This window comes from Diadema setosum, chromosome 2 (genome assembly GCF_964275005.1).
Source record: "Diadema setosum chromosome 2, eeDiaSeto1, whole genome shotgun sequence".
NCBI lineage: Eukaryota > Metazoa > Echinodermata > Echinoidea > Diadematoida > Diadematidae > Diadema > Diadema setosum.
Window position 1 is genome coordinate 22,325,626 of NC_092686.1, and position 18,850 is coordinate 22,344,475.

Consider the following 18,850-nt stretch of genomic DNA (forward strand, 5'->3'; position numbering starts at 1 on the left):
AAATCAGTGCTTTCCAGCATAGTGTTGTTTGTTCAGTAAATTTTGCATGTAACAGTATGAATCAGTGTCCATGTGTAAATTCTTATTTACAGTAGGGATAGCTTTGCTTGAGAACAAGGTACACTAATACTACTAAGGCATAGTAGGAGAAATTCTGGTTAGGACATATGTCAGTAAACTTGGACTAGTTGCATTAGGGTTTCAGCAGTATTCATGGCAATAAATCATTCACAATGCTATTTCATTGTGGATGTTGCAGCAGCAGTATTCAGTCATAAATGTTTGACTGTGGTATCCCATTCTACACCTCACATTGGTGTATGGCCATGAATAATTTACTTTGGTATCCCACTTTAAACCTCGCATTGGTATACAGCCACGAATGATTTATGGTGGTATCTCATTTTCAACCTCACAGTGGTGTTCAGTCATGGAGAAGAGGATATTGGTTTGGATCCCCGTGGATTGAGGAAGTATACCCTTTCCCTAAACATCAAGAAAATAATTAAGGGTGTGATATCACACTGGGATCACACCACAGCTCCTCTGATATGTCACATTGGAGAATTTACTTTCAAAACTGCTTTACATATGTCACTGTATCCATGTCTTTCCGATTCATAAAATTTACTCAAGCTGTTATTATTCTCCAATATATTGGATTGTTTTCACTTGACTACAATGTACATACAACATTTGCTCTTCAATGAAAAAAAAAAACATTCCATGAGGTAGTTTGTGGTAGTGCAAATGTCAAAGGTTATGGACAGCATTATCCAATTTTCATGAAGAGCATCCTGCCTTTTTTGACACCTTTCCCACCGGCAGAATGTAGACGGCGTCGTTGAGAGTCTAAAGATCATCACGGCTGAGAGATCGCGGAGAATAGCGAAGTACGCCTTCGACTACGCCGTCAAGCATAATCGCAACAAGGTCACCGCCATTCACAAGGCCAATATCATGTAAGTTGTTAGGTGTGTCTGAATAGATTGCTTGCATAATGCAGTGGAATACATTCGCAGTTCCTCACCGCAGGGCCATTCATGAGAATGTGGTTTAATTTCACAGACTTGTCTGACCTACTTTGTATGACAATGACGTTAGCAACATGCACTGTTGATGTACGGCTCTGACAAAGAGCTAGCATCCTAATGCACCATCACTCTAGTAACATCATCAAGGGCTCAGCACAATGATGCATGGCAAATGTCATGATGCACAGGGAGGGAGATCATTGCAAATTCCCAACCATTCTTTGTCGGAATGAGTTGAGCACAGATGTTAAAGGGAAACGTCACTCCATTTTCAAATAGACTTTAATATTGACAGTAATATAAAGTTTCATTGAATCAGACAAGAGAAATGGAGAAAGTTATGGAGGTTTGAGGTGTTGGATGACTTTGCTCAATACTGATATATTGATAATGATTACAGTTTACATATAAGTAATGCAGACCAGGCAATAATATCCCCTCCTAACAAATCTCCTGTTGGTTTGTTGGTTCCTGTTGGTTTGTACTTAGATGGGATGGGAATTTGATTTTCTTAACTCATGTTTACAGAAGGAGGTTTATTGATAATTCTTATGCAAGCTGTTAGGAGATTTGTGAGGCAACATGATCACCTCATTAAAGTGGTTATTTTCGTGAGTGTTTAATTTTCACGAATTTCGCGAATCACAGTTGCATCGCGAATTTAACAACACGTGAAAATGTCGCCATACACTCAAGTAACAATACATGCAAGATAGCATTGGTGTCAGTTCGCGAAATCAACATCTCGCGAAAATGTCTGTCACCTTCTAATTCACGAAAAAAACTGTACACGTCCTTCGTGCCTCGTCCGTTGTGCGTCGTGCGTCGTCCGTCGTGCGTAAACTTTTTACATTTTCATCTTCTTCTTGAAAACCCCATGACCGATTTTCATCAAACTTGGCAGGTAGCATCCCTCGGGGGTTAGGAACTCAATTTGTTAAAATGGGCACCATGCCCCCCCGGGGCCCCCCCGGGGGGCCCAAACCCCCCAAAATTAAGGAATCTGTAAAATTCTTCTTCTCTAGAACCAGAAATGATAGAGCTAAGTTAATACTATGAGTTAGTACATTGATGACTGTAGTTTCAAGTTTGTTCATGGGAGAATCAGGGGTTGCCCCCCTTGGGACCCAGGGGAGGGGGGTGGGGAGGGGTCCTAATGGGGCCTAAATTGTATATTTTCATCTTCTTCTTGAGAACCCCATAACCCATTTTTACCAAACTTGGCAGGTAGCATCCCTAGGGGGTTAGGATCTCAATTTGTTAAAATGGGCACCATGCCCCACCCAGGGGGCCCCAGGGGGGCCCAAACCCCCCAAAATGAAGGAATCTTTACAAATCTTCTCTAGAATCAGAAGTTATAGAGCTAAGATAATACTATGAGTGAGTACATTAATGACTGTAGTTTCAAGTTTGTTCATAGCAGATCCAGGGGTGCCCCTTGTGGGGGGGGGGGGGGGGGGTTGGGAAGGTCCAAATGGGGGCCTGATTTGTACATTTTCATCTTCTTCCTGAAAACCTCATGATGGATTTTCGTCAAACTTGGCAGGTAGCATCCCTAGGGGGTCAGGATCTCAGTTTATCAAAATGGGCACCATGCCCCACCCAGAGGGCCCCAGGGGGGCCCAATCCCCCCAAATTAAGGAATCTTAAAAAATTTGGGCCCTTATTGTACATTTTCGTCTTCTACTTGAGAATGCCTGGTCAAATTTTAGTAGAGCTGTGAATAATTTAGATTAGTGACTGCGTGAAAGGTGAACTTGCGATACTCAGGTGAGCGCTAGACCCACGGGTCTCTTGTTTGTTTGTTGTTGTTTTTTTTTTTGGGGGGGGGAGGGGGTATTGTCACTGTTCTGTTCATCTGACATACAACGTAGCTCTATTTTAAAGCAAACTGGTGCATAGAGTGGCATTTTAACTGTCTGCAGAACAAACAGAATTTACTAATTAAAATATTCTTCCTTTACTCGGACTACTACTATACACCCAATGTGTCTAATGAATAAATCTCTTGTTGGATAATGTGATCATCTATTGAGCAAACTTACACATTTTGGAACAGTGCATTCAGCTAGCCAGAAGTTGCACATACCAAACAGAGATGCATTCAAATGAGTGTATTTTTTCTTCATTTATGTGTTCTTTTATCTAGCTTCATAATTTCATTCACAATTATCACATATGTTATCGGAGAAAAATTCATACTAAATACATTTCTCCTTTTTAGCAAGTGTTGGTAAAAGAAAATCAGATCAATCAATATTCCTGTGCCTTGGTGCAAGACACCTCCTTGCAATTATGCTAAACAATTCAAAATATGCCTGTGCTACAATTAGTTACATGCATTCCTTTTGTAATAAATTGAAACAAGATGTTTTTTGTTCCTTCCAGGAAACTGGGGGATGGTCTCTTCCTCCAGTCTTGCAGGGATGTAGCAGCCGAGTATCCAGAGATTGAGTTCAACGACCTCATCGTGGACAACTGCTGCATGCAGGTAAGGCCACAGCTGTCCTAAATTGTGCTCATTTGTTGACGTCTCTGCCGCCTGCAATGCAATATGATACATCATGTACCAGCATATGTCGCAGTAATCACAATTCCTTGTCACATGGGTTAAAGTGAAAATTTATACCAGATTTAAGTTGGCTTTGATAGAAAAAGAAAAAAACAGCAAAGTCAAACAAACATAATATTAGAAATTTCATTAAAAATTTGGCATTTTTTAATGACTGCCAAAAAAATTTAAAATGTCACATGATTGCGATTTCAGACCCAACCAAATAAATTTGCAAATTAGATGTGGCATTGATGTCACCACCTCATAATTTTCCCACTGGTTTGTACAAGCATACAAAAAAACAAACAAACATACAAACAAAGCATGAATCATGCTGTGGTCATTGTGTAAGTAGATACCTGCCATCCCCCTTGAAAGTCACAATTTGTAGGTTGTCATAACAACAGAAAAGTAATTTGATGTGAGAGGCATGAGTTAAGGGGGAAATCCAGTCCAAATATAAGTTAGTCTGATAAGAAAGAGTAAAATATTACAAGTTCAATGGTATAACTTTGATCGAAATGGGATGAAAAATAAGGAAGTTATGACATTTTGAAGTTTCGCTATATTTTCAGGAAACAGTTTTTGAATGGTCAATATGAATATGCAAATGGCAAAGTGAGCATGTCATCCCCTCACAACTTGCCATATAGTTTGTACATAAAATTTTGAAATTTCCAGTTTTTCACTCAAATGCAATCATGCCCGAGGCTCAAATCCTTATACAACGTACAATTGTATATCTAACTGATCGCTATTCTGAAGTTATTCAACCAGGAATAATATCATGTTTCAGACTACAGTGATAGAAACACTGAATTTTTGTCATTTTTTATACATGATCAATGGAAAATTGTAAGGTTATGACATGGTTAGCTCACTAATTTCATATTCATATCCACTGTACAAGAACTAATATGCAGAAATATGCAAAACTTCAAAATGTCATAACTTCCTTATTACCTCCGCCAAGGGAGGAGGTTATGTTTTCGTTACCGTTGGTTCGTTGGTTTGTTTGTTTGTTTGTCCATGTGCAAAATAACTCAAAAAGTAGTTAACGGATTTGGATGAAACTTACAGGAAAGGTTGAGAATGACACAAGTAACAAATGATTAAAATTTTGGTAGTGATCCGAGAATTTTGGGGGAATTTGTGAAGGATTTTTGATATTTTGACAGGTAGGGTCAATGAACTTGGGAGTTCAAGCTGCGCATTTTTGAGGTTTTCAAACACACACTAAAGTGCGTGCTTTAGTTTCTATACTAGGGCTAAGCGCACCGCGCAGCTGAGGGTTTATGACGTAACAAAGGCTTCTACATTGGGAAATCGGGCAATTTTTCAGCATGAATACCTATGGGTGGAAATCACTGATCTCTTTAGAAGAGCCCAAAGAGCTTTTCCCCAGTGATGGAGAGGAGAAAAATCTCTTTGGGAAGAGCAAGATCATCGGTGGAAAGTAGCTGCTTGGCAGAGGTCTGCGCTCTCAGAGTGCTTTTCTAGTTTTTCATCTGATTTCAGTCAAATTTTTACTATTGAACACGTAAGAGTTTACTCTTTTTTATCAGATTAACTTATATTTGGACTGGATTTCCCCTTTAACTGTGTGACTTTCCCTCACAGAGGGGAAATGATCAAAGAAATTTGTGAAGGTTGGTGGAGATTTGGAGAGGTGCAAAACTGTCAAGTCTTGCAACATTCTGTAGTAGTTTATGTCTGAAATGATTAAACTTCCACTGTTCTATTTGGCTGATTTAAAATCATCCAAGTTCTTGAACTTTGAGTGGAATAGCGCTGTAAGTCACGACACTTCGAGTCCGTTTCCAGGACTAGTCGGAGCTATTACTGTGTAGACGGGAGGTAACCCCTTCTTTCTAATAGTTCTAGTTACCTTTTAGTATTAAACGAGAGTGAAGTCAAACAAACAGAATGGATGAAGCTTTATTGAAATGACACAAATATAACAAACTACATGAGTTTTGTGAAACTCTGATGTTTGTTCCCGATCGCATATATAAGAATATGACAAGGCAATGGTCTCCAAATGCTTTTTTTTTTTTTTTTACAAGAGATTATACCAGGTATAATGAAATGATACTACAATGTATGTGTCAATCAATGAGTAGCAGCTATGATTTCCCTTCCCCCTCCTGCTTCCCTTTCACTTCATAAATTCATCTTCACAATTTGGAACAATTTGATATGTAGGATGATATTTCATGTCTTTGGATTCATGTTCAAAAATTGTAATAATAATGCACATATGTTTACCTGTGAAGGGAATCACTGATAAGGCCATGATGTTACCTCATTTTGTTTTCATTTAAATTCATATATAACTTAACTGGTAATATCTCTGCTTTCAAAACACATGGGAAATTTTAAAGTTTGATGACATTTTAATTTTGTGAATGATTTGAATGAAAACTCCACTGTTCTGTTCAGTTTCATTTCAGTCTACTTGTCAACTTCCAAGAGGACGAACTTATTTTACTATAACATGCATTTTCCATAGACACCTGCCCGAGTATACTCGGGATTAGTCTTCAAGGGGTTTAAAGTGAATCGTCCTCTCTCATATGCAGTTGGTTTCGAGACCTCAACAGTTTGATGTGATGGTCATGCCCAATCTCTATGGGAACATCATCAGCAACATAGGATGCGGACTGGTGGGAGGGCCGGGCCTCGTTGCAGGCCAAAACGTCGGAGAGGACTACGCAATATTTGAAACGGTAGAGTTAGTTACTATTTGAAACGGCACGCATTCACGCATATGCACAACCACATAGTGATCTCTCACTACAAAGAGTGTACATAGCTTCTTCCACATTGGTCGCACTCCCCTAATTTTCTCATGGATTTATGTGTACATAGCAAATTGCTGGTATTCCTCTCTGTTTGTTTTTTACCTTCAGCTAAATTCCTTCAAAGTGTGGCAATGATCACAAATCATTTCACAAATTCACTCTGAAGGCTGAGGGTAATGGTGCAGCGCTCGGGCAAGCATGGGTCATGCAGCTCTTTGATGTGTGAATTCCATAGTAGCTTTATTTTAAGCCATAACGTGCCCTATTAATGGTCTCTGGCATCGTTATACCCGGGAAAGGAGAGATGATGACTTTAGATAGCTAGACTGTATCATTAGGCGGTGTTTTCCCTTCAGTGGAAAATTGCATATCCATGCGATGTTGCCTTGGTTTTTTCTGACTGCATGCATTGAATGCCTGTGCTCTTCCCAGTTCATATAAATGATGGCTCAGAGCTCTGTATGTGCCTCAATTCAGCGCTTTCGTCATATAACGTCATACTGAGCTGCATTTTTCATTTGAACGCAACAGTCCTTTCAACCATTGTGATAAGCTGGTGGGGGGGGGGGAGGATCGTAGGGAATGAGGAGAAATTTCCCTGCACTAATGTGGTAGGCTGTGGCCATTTGCAACTCATATTGCTGTATTCCTTAACTTTGTGTGTGGAGAAGTGATAATTGAGAAATTGTTAACAATTGATAGTTTCCTCAAACTCTGATTTTTTTGTTGCTGTGGCGTATATACAATGAAGGCCAACATTGGCATGATGCGTGCTGATTCAATTCAGTAATTGATTGCGATATTTATTAAGCAGAGAGGGACCAAGTGTCATGAAGGAAGAGAATTCCTTCAAACAGTTTTGTCTGATGTGAGTATCCTCTTGGCAAAAATGAAAAAAATAAAAAAGTTTCATTTTCAAGGAACAGCTAGTCCCAAGGTTTCTTTATGCACATTTTTCAAGTCTTTTGAAAACAATTGACATGCTGACGTTTAGTATTTCTTGTCTCAGAATTTGCATGTACATGCATGTATGACTGTGTGTTTGCATAATCAGTAGTAACATGTGTTTACATGCAGTGTAGTATTTTGGCGTGCATCATGTGATATGGGGTGTGTAAATGGGTCTGTCTTTGCAAAGATATTGGTTAACTTATTTGAGTGGCCTTTCTGTACAGATTTGCATAAATCACTGCTGTTTAGCTGTTGAATCCACATCATCGTAGCAAAATGCCTGGGAATTGCTTGAATGCACATTGACAACCTTTCATGCTCTCGTGCACTAAAAAAAAGAAGAAGAAAGAAATATCAAGCAACAAAAGCACAACTTAGTCATTGTGTGAGTTTGGTTAGCTTAATAAGGGGTAAATGGTTCTATGTTTCTACACAAAAGCCATTGTGATACCCTGATTATCTGTGTGGTTAACAGGTCTAGGGCAATTACCCCTGGACAATTACCCCTGATCCTTCCCCTGACCCTGACCCTAATCCTAATCCTGAACCTAATCCTAACCCTGAACCAAAACTTTAACCCAAAACCTAATCTTTACTATAACCTTTTATCACTAACCAGTATTCAGCTGGGGGGTAATTGCCCTGGGAGTAATTGCCCTGATACGGTGGCTAACAAAGCACACACGTAGATAGGCTGATTGCTGAGCAAAGCATAGTAAAACTTTGCTTTGTGAGTGTAATGCACATATCTTTGTTCATCGGGTATTGGGAAGGAAGTGTAGATGAATGAGAAGTACATGTACGAAATGATACTTTAAAACATGGTATATTCGCGGCACGAAATTTTCGCGAATTGGAGCCTACGGCCTTTTTTCGTGGCATGAAATTTTTGCGACTTGCCAATGGCGTTCAGTGCATAAAGTGTAGACAAGAAATTTCGCGTGCATTTTAATTTCGCGAATCTTGGCGCTCGCAAAATTCGCGAAATTAAAATGCATACGAACATTCCTCGTTTTACAGTATTTGATTTCTGGCAGTGCTGCATTTTGCTCTCTGTTCATTGTCTGTTTACCCAAGATGCTATGAGGTTGAAATAAGGAAATGATATTTGAGTCTTCCAACTGCTGCATTTTCATTTCTTTTGACTCAAGATGTTACAGAGCAACATATTTCTAATCTTTCTTTTTGACTTGTACATTTGGTGTCTCTCATTTTTCTATAGGCCACACGGAACACTGGTAAGACAATTGCAGGCCAGAACCTTGCCAACCCGACTGCCACCCTGCTGGCAGGGGCACTGCTGCTAGACCACCTCGGCCTGGAGAAGCATGCCAAGACAATCCGCAAGGCAACGATTCAGACACTGACAGAGGAGAGGGTGAGTCTAGGGGTGTGTTTGAGCGCTCTAAAACAAACCAAAGTGAACTGAACCAAAGCGTACCGTACTGAACTGTGCCAGATTTGGGGCGTCCGAGTGCTCTGTTGAGTAAGCTTACCTCACGAGTTATTTTTAGAGGGGTTCGTGCATTTTGTATCAAAAGAGTCATTCATGTGGCATGCTTGAACTACTTCAAGCTGTCCCGAACAAAGAGAATAAACTCTTTGCATTATGACGTATGTGCATGATATGCACATTCTCACATGCGAACTTTTGGTACGCTTTTGGTACCCTTTTGGAGCATAACGGGAAGTAGTCCACTTTTGGCTCGGTTCAGTATGGTACGGTACACTTTAGGAGTGCTCCTCTGGTACGGGTATGGTACAGTACAGTTCGCTTTAGGAGAGTGCCTGAACGCACCCTCTAACTCCTTTGTCTGTGTCCCACACTGATCTGATTCTCATGTAACAATCAGGATCTTATTTTTTTTGGCATTCAACTCATTGAGCATAGATGTAAATGTTAGAAAAATTTGCTTTGCAAGAAATTTAGTATTGCCTGTTCAGGATTTTGAAAGATTTTAGCTTTCCTTCTGGCACCCCTCCAAGGGGTATGTGATATTAAAATAGTAGACAACACTTACTAGCTATGAGAACTGAAAAATTTTCATTAGGTTTTTTTTTTGTTTGTTTGTTTTCTGTTTGCGTAATTAGCACATGAAGAACATTCTAGTTTTGATTTCTTAAACTTCTTTATTCTTTCATATTCTGACTGGAGATTTTGACAATGGTAACCACGTGTGTCACAAGTTGAAATGTCAACATTGTAATAATCTATATACATTCTTGTGTTCTGATAAAGAGACTGTCAACTGCTTGGCAACTGCTTATATGCAGTTGATTTCAAACCTCATATACTACCGTTACAAATATTTAGGAAGCTTTTTATTTTTATTCTTTTTTTTTTTAATAAATATATTTACCGCATCAAAACACCCATCGTTTACTGCATCTTAACAGAATGTTTGTGTTTGCTTGTATGATTTTGTTGTTGTTGTGTTTTTATACCCCCACCCACACAGTTTTTGTTTTTTGTTTTTGTTTTGTTTCTGGGTTGTTGTGTTTTTGTGGGGGAGGGGGTTCCAGAATGAAGTCCATGACACCTGGTAAAAGCTAAGAAGAGAAAACCTAGATATCTAAGCGAAATGGTTTTTCATTGTCAACACACATACAAACACACACACATATTAGGTGTACTGTGTGTGTGTTTAATTAGGCATGGATCTATTCACTGCGAAGGTCATTCACTCCTTCACCACATAAAATGAATGTACTTGTAAATCCTGAACATTTAATGCCTGGGGCATTTCTTCAAGTGTTGCATCAGTGATTTTCAATGATTAATTTGCTTTCAGCCAGTCAAATGCAAGGATTTCAGTAGCTTAAAACAGTTGTCACTGACTGACAAGCTTCATGAAACATTACCCACGGTCGCACACATTTTGTGTACTCACACCTGATCTTGTGCACTCAAACTATGCACCTTTCATAAACATTAACTGTTCATGACGTAGGCCTATGTCAAATGTTAAGTCATCTGTATTGCTGCAGGGGAGGTCCATACGGGAGGGCATGAGAGAACTTTCTACTGGATCACAAAGACACAATCATGCTTTGATACGAGCACACCACACTGTAATCACAAACCCGAGTCCTGGTCTCACTGTTAGTGAATAGAGGGATTAGGCTGAGTGAATAGATTAGGCCAGGGCTGGGGTTTGCTATTGTCACACATACCATTATGCTTTGATGAGGCAAGGTACTGCATGGGTTTGTGATTCACTTCTAGCAGCTCATTTTGTACGTCTCCAGAATTCATCACTGAACTATTTTCTTTTCTGACAAAAATGAAATAATACCCTTCTGGAAAAACAGAAGAAAAAAAAATCATGAATGTATTTACGTACTATATGTGACAAAGTTTCCAGAGAGCTGAGACTGTGCTCACACTCAGCTTTAAAGTGTCAGCCATTGAAAAAAAAACAAAAAAACACCACAAATCTTGTTAATGTACACCACGCAATGTCCACACAACTATGAGGGATCTGGGATTTCAAGGCACAATGAGCAATGGATTGCAGATCCTGTATTGATGTGTGAAATCAAAGAAACTTTGCCTACCACTCATACTTTGGGAAAGGTTAATCATGTCAAATTCAATACTGAAATAGATGGCCATGCATGCAATAATTTTTTTTTCCTCAAAAAATTTGTATGGAATATATCATCAGTTTGGCTGAAGTTATGCATGGTATAAGTTACACCAAAGAAAAAATGTTGTATGAAGACTGCATGATGCCATTGGTTATGGCATACAGTGTTTTATGCACTCGGTGTTTCCCAAGAGGAGTTTTTATGGTAGATTGCCATTTCGTTTGCACCAAAGATCTTAAAAGCATGAGCTTGGATGAATCTCTCATGTGATTAGCTGTAGAACATGCATGACCACCATGTTAGTATTATGGCAAACTGCTAGATTTACTGCAGATATATTTTATGTGACCCTATGAGATGAATTCTGTGTGCCCCGCCCCCTAAAGTGGAAAAAATGAAGGGGAAGCAGAATGCCCCTGTTAGGGTCATGTATAATGTAACATATGAGCATGGTGTGTCCAGTCGTTTACTCATTATCAAAATGGCGCCTATGTGCTCTATTGCTTGCTACACACATCTTTGTGTAAAATCAGGTACATTGTAGGTAACTCATGTTAGTGCAGTCTGATGTGCACTTCAAGATCTTTGATTTGCACACTGTTTCACAGAAGTCAACCTGTTGGCCGTCACTTGTCATCTTAACATGACTGACCGTTTGTCTTTCCAGATTCACACCCCAGACCTGGGAGGCACTGCTTCCACCAGCGATGTCATCCAACACGTGATTAGTGTCATCGATAGCACAAAATAGAGCCATTTAAAGACCAGAGCCTACGAAGAGAATAATGACACAGCCACAGGAGGTGATGCAGTCTTGAGGTGTAAACCAGGCAGAACAAGTCCTAACATGTTGCTTGCAAGATTGAGGCAGATGTTGGGTTAACATTGTTCATGCTAACATGAAAGTGACTGTAAGGCAATAACATAATATTACTAGCATCAATGCCTAGAGACATGGTTTTCACTTATTGATCAAAAGGCAGGGGAAGGCAAGGGAAATGTTACTTATGAGCCATAGTTGTACTGTAACTGGCCAAAATGTGTGCGGGTGTATAGTGCTGGACATTCTAATATTTGACCTGTCCATGGGTGAAGCAGAATGTACCTGAACATTACTAGTATAACAAGGAGTCTTTTGAAGGGTACATGTTTAATATCGGTGATGATGCTTTGAGGGTATTGATATTTTAGAGCTATTTATTTTGTACATGAATGTTATTATTGCACAAAGCATCTCTGGCAGTAACCCCGGGACGCTCCGTGTACACAGTTACACACTGTGGGAGCGTCCTGAGTCAATAGAGTGCTATATCGGTAAGCTTGAAAAACATACACAGTCTGTCACAGATTTTCGCGCCTCCATAAGTTTCCAAATTTACTAGAAAAAAACTTACTTTTATAGTATACATATGATTCTTATCTAATTCCTACCATACGTTCACCTTGTTCTTGTTCACACTGGTCCAATGATCTTGAAAAAACTTTTTTTTTTACAGGTCCATCTCCTAGCTCCCCATCCCATTCACCATTTTCGAAATCAGTATGCAGTACACTGTGCACGTAAATATTCATGTGCTGGGCGGAGTCGCAATGCTTTTAGCCTTCTGACAAGGCCTGCGCGCGCGTACCCACCCAGAAAGCAACGCAATATACAGCGAGAGGGTTTGCCACAACAGTATGATACGGCCTTGCCATAAAGCTACAGCTGTACAGATGAATTGATGGCCAGCGCTTGCGCACAAGTTTCAAATCCATTGACTGTATAAGATGTCGTTCTCCCAAGTTCCTTTCGACCGAGTCGTATTTAACTCATCAATTCGAGCAGAAATGGAATATTGGCAGGACCAAAAGTTGAACGCAGTCAGTCTTCAACATTATAACTTCACCTGTAAGTCTTCATATTACAGAATTTTTGCTATTTCATATTGATATTTAGGCACTATACTTCGCCTGTCATGATCATATCTGCTACAATGCGCAGCCCCAACACTGCGTGTTGGGGCTGGTCGCAGTTACTCTGGCAGGTGAATTTTCATTGTAGTGATGAAAACAAAGACATTGTCAAGAATGCAATGAACACGTCACATTGTGTGAATGATGTAGGTCTCTAAAGTAGCACTCTGATGGTGATAGGATTTTGAGACTGATTTTACAGAACGGCAAGCATTGTCAGATTACAAAATATTGCACAAATTATCGTTGCATTCTCTGCAAGGAAGCATGTCAATTGTGGTGATATGTCTTACAATGTACACATTGTATTTACAACTCAGATTTGTGATGACTATTTTCAATATGTGGTAATGTTTTTTAGTATGTGGTGCTGAAGCAAATGGAATCAAGCTTGACTTAAGAAAGATGTATGATATTGGAATTGCTTTCTTACTTTGTTTTTGTTTGTTGTTGTTCCAGTTTGTGTATGTTACAGAATGAATACTTTTTTATTGATATCTCCAGCTGTGTCAGCACAAAGTTTGAAATACTGTACCCGCAGATGCTACTTAAAGAATATTATTCATGCATTATTGTGTAATGTCCTAAGGAGACTGTATACACATATGAAGGTGGTTCTAAAGAATTAAAAGCAGATTTACAGAACAGTGCACATTTGAGCCCAATCTGACAGATGAACAGTATCATGACAGATTGAATTTTGATGATTTGTCCTAAATCATGTCCTGTGGACACATATCTAAAACTTAGTTTCTATAATATTCATATTCCGTGATTTTATGGCAGTCGTCTGTTTGGTTTGGATATAAAAGTACTGTCACACACTACAAATTAAAAGAAATTAAACAACTTTTGCAACTAATTGACAGATTGCCCTACATCGACATAAATAAGCCCTGAATTGATCAGTGTTTTAGTAGTAGCCATAATAAAAGAAATTATGGGCATACATACTCAAGCAAGATTCCAACCTGCTTGAGTACGTACACCCATTATTTCTTTTATCATGACAACTATAAAAACATCTCAACGGAAGAATTTCATGAATTTGAAGTAAACAACTTGTTTTCACATACAGTTGTACATCATTCTAAAGAGTTTCCCTTCTGTTTTTGTGGATGATGTGTAAGGACATAGTACATTACTATATCCCTCATGTAAAGTTTCTTGCAATATGATTGTGCAGAGCACAAAAAGAGTGTAGTTTTACTAGCTATCTACGAGCAGCTGGATGCCATGCAAAGGCTTATTATCTAGCGTGATACAGTACATTTGGGAATCCACGATCTGCAAGCAATCGTGATTGTGTGATCGATATCTAAATTTCTCACATTAGAATGTACGCAGTGCGCGTAGTAGCGATACTAGCTAGCGACAGTGGCTAGCTAGCGCGGTGCTGATGGCATTACAGAAATTTGACAAAGTGACTGCTTCAAGTAACGGAGGAATTTCGTAAATTGCAGCAGAAGTACAACATATCGGGTATGGTTGAGGAATTTCTATTTTGAAGATGATATGGATAACGAAGCTGCTTTAAGCCTACTTCTAGTCCTGGACCTCTTCTGTCGGAGTTGTACGCTGTGTAGCTTGTAGGAATCAACAAGGGTTTAATACACGGTGGCCTATGCATACAGTGCAGCAGTATTGTTCGCTGCGCGCTGCATGAGAAATTGCTTGAGAAATTTTTGAAGGTAGTGACAGTTTATGTGAAGGGCATACAGTCCTCCACAAGCAACATCAGCAATCAATGCATGGAAGAGTGTGTATTCGGTAGGTTTGATTTTTTTTTTTATCTGACAAAGATTTGATATTTCTGTCATGCCATATGTAGCTGATGGGTACCAGTGAAACTCGAGTGACTATGACTGAAGTAAGGTGTTTTTCCTTTCAGATTGTTTTTTCCCTTTATGAGATTAAAAGCACAGTTCTACCCGAGGTTCAAGTTGGCTTCATTGAAAAGCTAGAGTTGAGTCAAAGAAACGGAATAGTAAAATGTTCAATCAAAGTCAGGCATAGAATTAAATGAGATGTCCTTGCAATTCTCTGCTCTCAGAGAAAACACTTGATAGTTCAATACCTGAATTCCAATAAATCTCTTGCTTCATGCATTGTGTCGAAATGGTGGCTTGTTTTGTTGCACTAAGTGTGACATGCAATGCAGCCTAACTGAAACTAGTGTACACGAGTAATGATGTGCAAAATTATTATATGTTTTTTGTTTGTTTGTTTGTTTGTTTGTTTGTTTTTTATAGTCCCATGCATTGAAATCTAGTGTTGATGTAGAAAAAGCAGGGGAAAAAGAAGACGTTGAGTGCAAGGTTCATTGATGTTTTACTACTTATCACATTATTATTGGGTGAAATGTGTCGTTGAAGAATGTCTGTGTCATGTGAAATACCTTTTCTCCTCTTTTGTATCCATTTACTTGACTCGAAATGAGACAGACTACAATGGAAGGGGAGCATTTTACTTGCGTCATGTGACTGTATATGCACTATCATGATAGCTATATATATATATATATATATATATATATATATATATATATATATATATATATATATATATATATCCAGTATATTTCTCTGAACACTGGTGTATGCTAACAAGTCAATCTGCTCTGTGAAGGATTGGAAAGTATTCTGTGACATGCATATCAAAATTTTGAAATTTGTCCCCCCACTCCCCCCCCCCCCCAAAAAAAAAGGGAGAATCCCCAATGAAATATTAGATCCTGCACATGTAGCAGTGAAGCAGTTTATGGCATGAGGCTGCAATGCACTGAAAGGCAAATTTGTGTCCTAATTAGTGTCATGATACTTTTCTGATGGGATTGTTTAATCCATGAAATAAAGTCTTGACCTTGACTCCTTCTCTTGTGTTATCTTGTCATTTATTGGCTTGGTGAGCTTTGGGAATTCTACAATGAGAATTTATATCACAGAGTGTCATGTGTGTTGTACGTACATTGTATTGTGAACAGAAAGAACAATTCTGTGAAAAGTGAGCAAAATTGGGTAAATGACACACATTACTTAACATGTCTACATGTTAAGTAATGAAATTGTAAATTAAATTGAGGAGTAAGATACTCTTAATGGCCATTCTCTAAAACAGTGTGCAATTACTGTTGTACAAATGACAAAAATTCAACATCAAAGATCTCATTCATTTTCTATCAATTCAGAAACTTCAATCCCTTAGGAAAACAAAACGATCAATGGGTGATTTTTGAAAGCTCATATTTTTTCTAGAAACATTTCCAAACGTAGAGTCCCTTTTTTTTTTTTTTTTTTTTTGCATGTTAAAGCCAAATATCAGATACATTAATATGATTATTTTTGTTAAAACACTGCACTTCTAAGGGTAAAGAATGTTCTCGTCATAGATAACAGATTAGATAACTCTTCAATAAAACTGAGATTCATGTGAAATACAAGAACCACACAAGCACAAATCCACAATACTTTTTTTCTGATATAATTTTGAAATGTTGTAATTATAATACACAAAAGACAGCAAGAATGAACTTGGAGAAGATTTATGCAAATGATATACATGAATTCAATTTTCCTTTGTTCCTGTCTGTAATAAATTAGGTCTCGAGAATCAATAAACGATGGTAATGTATCTGACAAAGTATTTATGTTCATTGACACAATAAACTACCAATTTTCAACAATCCCCGATCACTCAAACATATGATTCAAAAACCTGATGCAAAATGTTATACATCAAATTCTATTGTCATTTTCAGAACATAAACATGCAACAAAAGAAGTCCTCTTGACTTTAGCCTTAATACTAAGCGCATTTTATGTAGATAAGATGCAAAATTATAATTAGCACAGGTTGACCGTTCATGTAGTTGCGTTTGCTGTGAAGTTGGAGGGGGGGGGGTACCACACTTAAGCCTTTAAAGTCCTATGTTACTGTGAAACAAAACACACACAAAAAAAAACCCACAACAAAGTAGAAATAAAATTTGTAACGTATATCCGACGGCCCTTTTTGTAATTCTAAGGGATAGTACAGTAACCTCTAGTTTAGATGAGTATTTAGGTTTTAACTTTTTTGCAAGATAATCGATTTCCACATATACGAAATACTTGAGAGCATGGGAGAGGAATTAAGTATTTATTTGATAAAATCGGTTTTGAAATGACTGAGATGTCCAAAATAAGATAAAAGAAAGATGTCCATATAAAAGTAGATGAGCCATCACATTTTGTTAGGACCTCTTTCTATTACTTTATTTTGGATATATCGGTCATTTCAAAACCGATTTTCATCAAATAAACTTTTGATTCCTCTTAGAACTATATGTCCTCTTAGCAAGTCATATAGAGCATGTTGTCAGCTGGTTAAATCCGCACGCACAGTTAACCTTGCTGTACGATAAATTTTCTTGGTAACATATCTGACATGTTTGATGGTAATGTATTTGATGTGCCATTACCTTTCTCAAGCTATTATCTACTAAAATATTGATTTTCTCCAACAATTTCTGTTGAGTGATTAATCATTACCTTAAGTATTCAAAAGTACCCTAGCTTTGTTTTTGATTACAGCATACTTTTTTCTAAATGAAGGAAAGTTAAAGTAACATATCTGATATCAGCTCATTGTAATATGAGGCTTCCGCGGCTTTGGATCAGTATATATATATATATACACATATATATATATATACAATATATATATATATATATATATATATATATATATATATATATATATACATATATTTTTTTTGTTTTTGTTTTTTTCGTCAAGAGATTCAATGAGTAAATCAGGGTTCCATGTATGCGTTAGGTTGAATTTGTTTAACGCATGAAATTACACTGCTATTCGGCATTACTTGATCTTTTCTCAAGAGTCTGAAAAAGGGTAACGTATCTGACTGCGATTTGGCGACATGATATAAATGATCTCTTTGAGAAATATCAAAACATCATTTTATTATGTAATATTATTTGTTATTCAGGCACTTGAGGTGCAATGAAATGAGGTAAAAAAGATTTGATTTGAATGATAATTATGTTAATGAGTAACAACTTGTTATATGAGCACTTCCTTCTCTGGCGACATGGGGTATTTAGGGTTACATCAAACTTCGGATCATATTTCTAGTACCGGTATTAGGCCCGTTCACAAACAACGAAAATCGAAATTTCAATCGCCATCCAAATTTCGATTTTTTTTTCGACCGTTCATACACAGGGAAAAATCGCACTTCGCAGCAAGGAAAGAACGATCAGTGGCCAAACTGCGCATGCGCGAATCTTGCATGACCGAAGACTGACCCCGCAGTCCCAATAGAGTTTCGCACGCGCTGCGAACGATGGGACTAAAAATACCGATTTCCGAATCTCGATCGCGCTCACACACACGACGCTTGGCAAAATAATCGCGATTATTCTGAAAAATCGCACTAATAGTGCGAGTTGGATCGCGATAAGGATCGCGGTAATTAGTGAGATTTTTCTGTCCACACTGGAAAAAATTTCGAAATTTTGATCGCGATAAGAAAATCGATTTTTAAATCGCACTTTTTCCCTTGTGTGTGAACGGGCCTATTATCCTGGATGTCCCAATAGCTTTATTGATATATGTATTTTACATGCAGGTATAACCTCTCGAATGAATTGAAAGGGACTGTACAGTAGGCCTACTGGTTGAGGTGGGGATTCATGTTTTGAACATTTCCTAGTGAGATAATGAGAAACCTCTTATGAAATATGAAAGAGCACATAATTCTAAGAAGGATTCAACGTTTATTTGATGAAAATTGGTTTTCAAATGGCTGAGATATCAAAAAAAGTGATAGTAATTAAAGGCGACAGGCCACGCCTTTTATTATGATCTCTTTGTTTCACCTTGTTTTTGGATATCTCAGCCATTTCAAAACCAATTTTCATCAGTAAACTTTTGATATCCCTTAGAATTGCATGCTCTTTGAC

General features: G+C 38.1%; 1 protein-coding gene across 3 annotated transcripts in view; it reads left to right on the plus strand.

Moving 5' to 3' along the window:
* The window catches only part of LOC140240840 (isocitrate dehydrogenase [NAD] subunit gamma, mitochondrial-like), a 30,729-nt gene extending 17,831 nt beyond the window's left edge, over positions 1–12,898 (plus strand). For all 3 annotated transcript variants that reach the window (XM_072320624.1, XM_072320617.1, XM_072320631.1), the window contains 5 exons: positions 829–962; positions 3,423–3,525; positions 6,171–6,317; positions 8,566–8,721; positions 11,602–12,898. In XM_072320624.1, the coding sequence (XP_072176725.1) occupies positions 829–962; positions 3,423–3,525; positions 6,171–6,317; positions 8,566–8,721; positions 11,602–11,685 (624 nt within the window). In that variant the 3' untranslated portion in view covers positions 11,686–12,898. The remainder of the gene's footprint in view (positions 1–828; positions 963–3,422; positions 3,526–6,170; positions 6,318–8,565; positions 8,722–11,601) is intronic.
* The last annotated feature ends 5,952 nt before the right edge of the window (positions 12,899–18,850 follow it).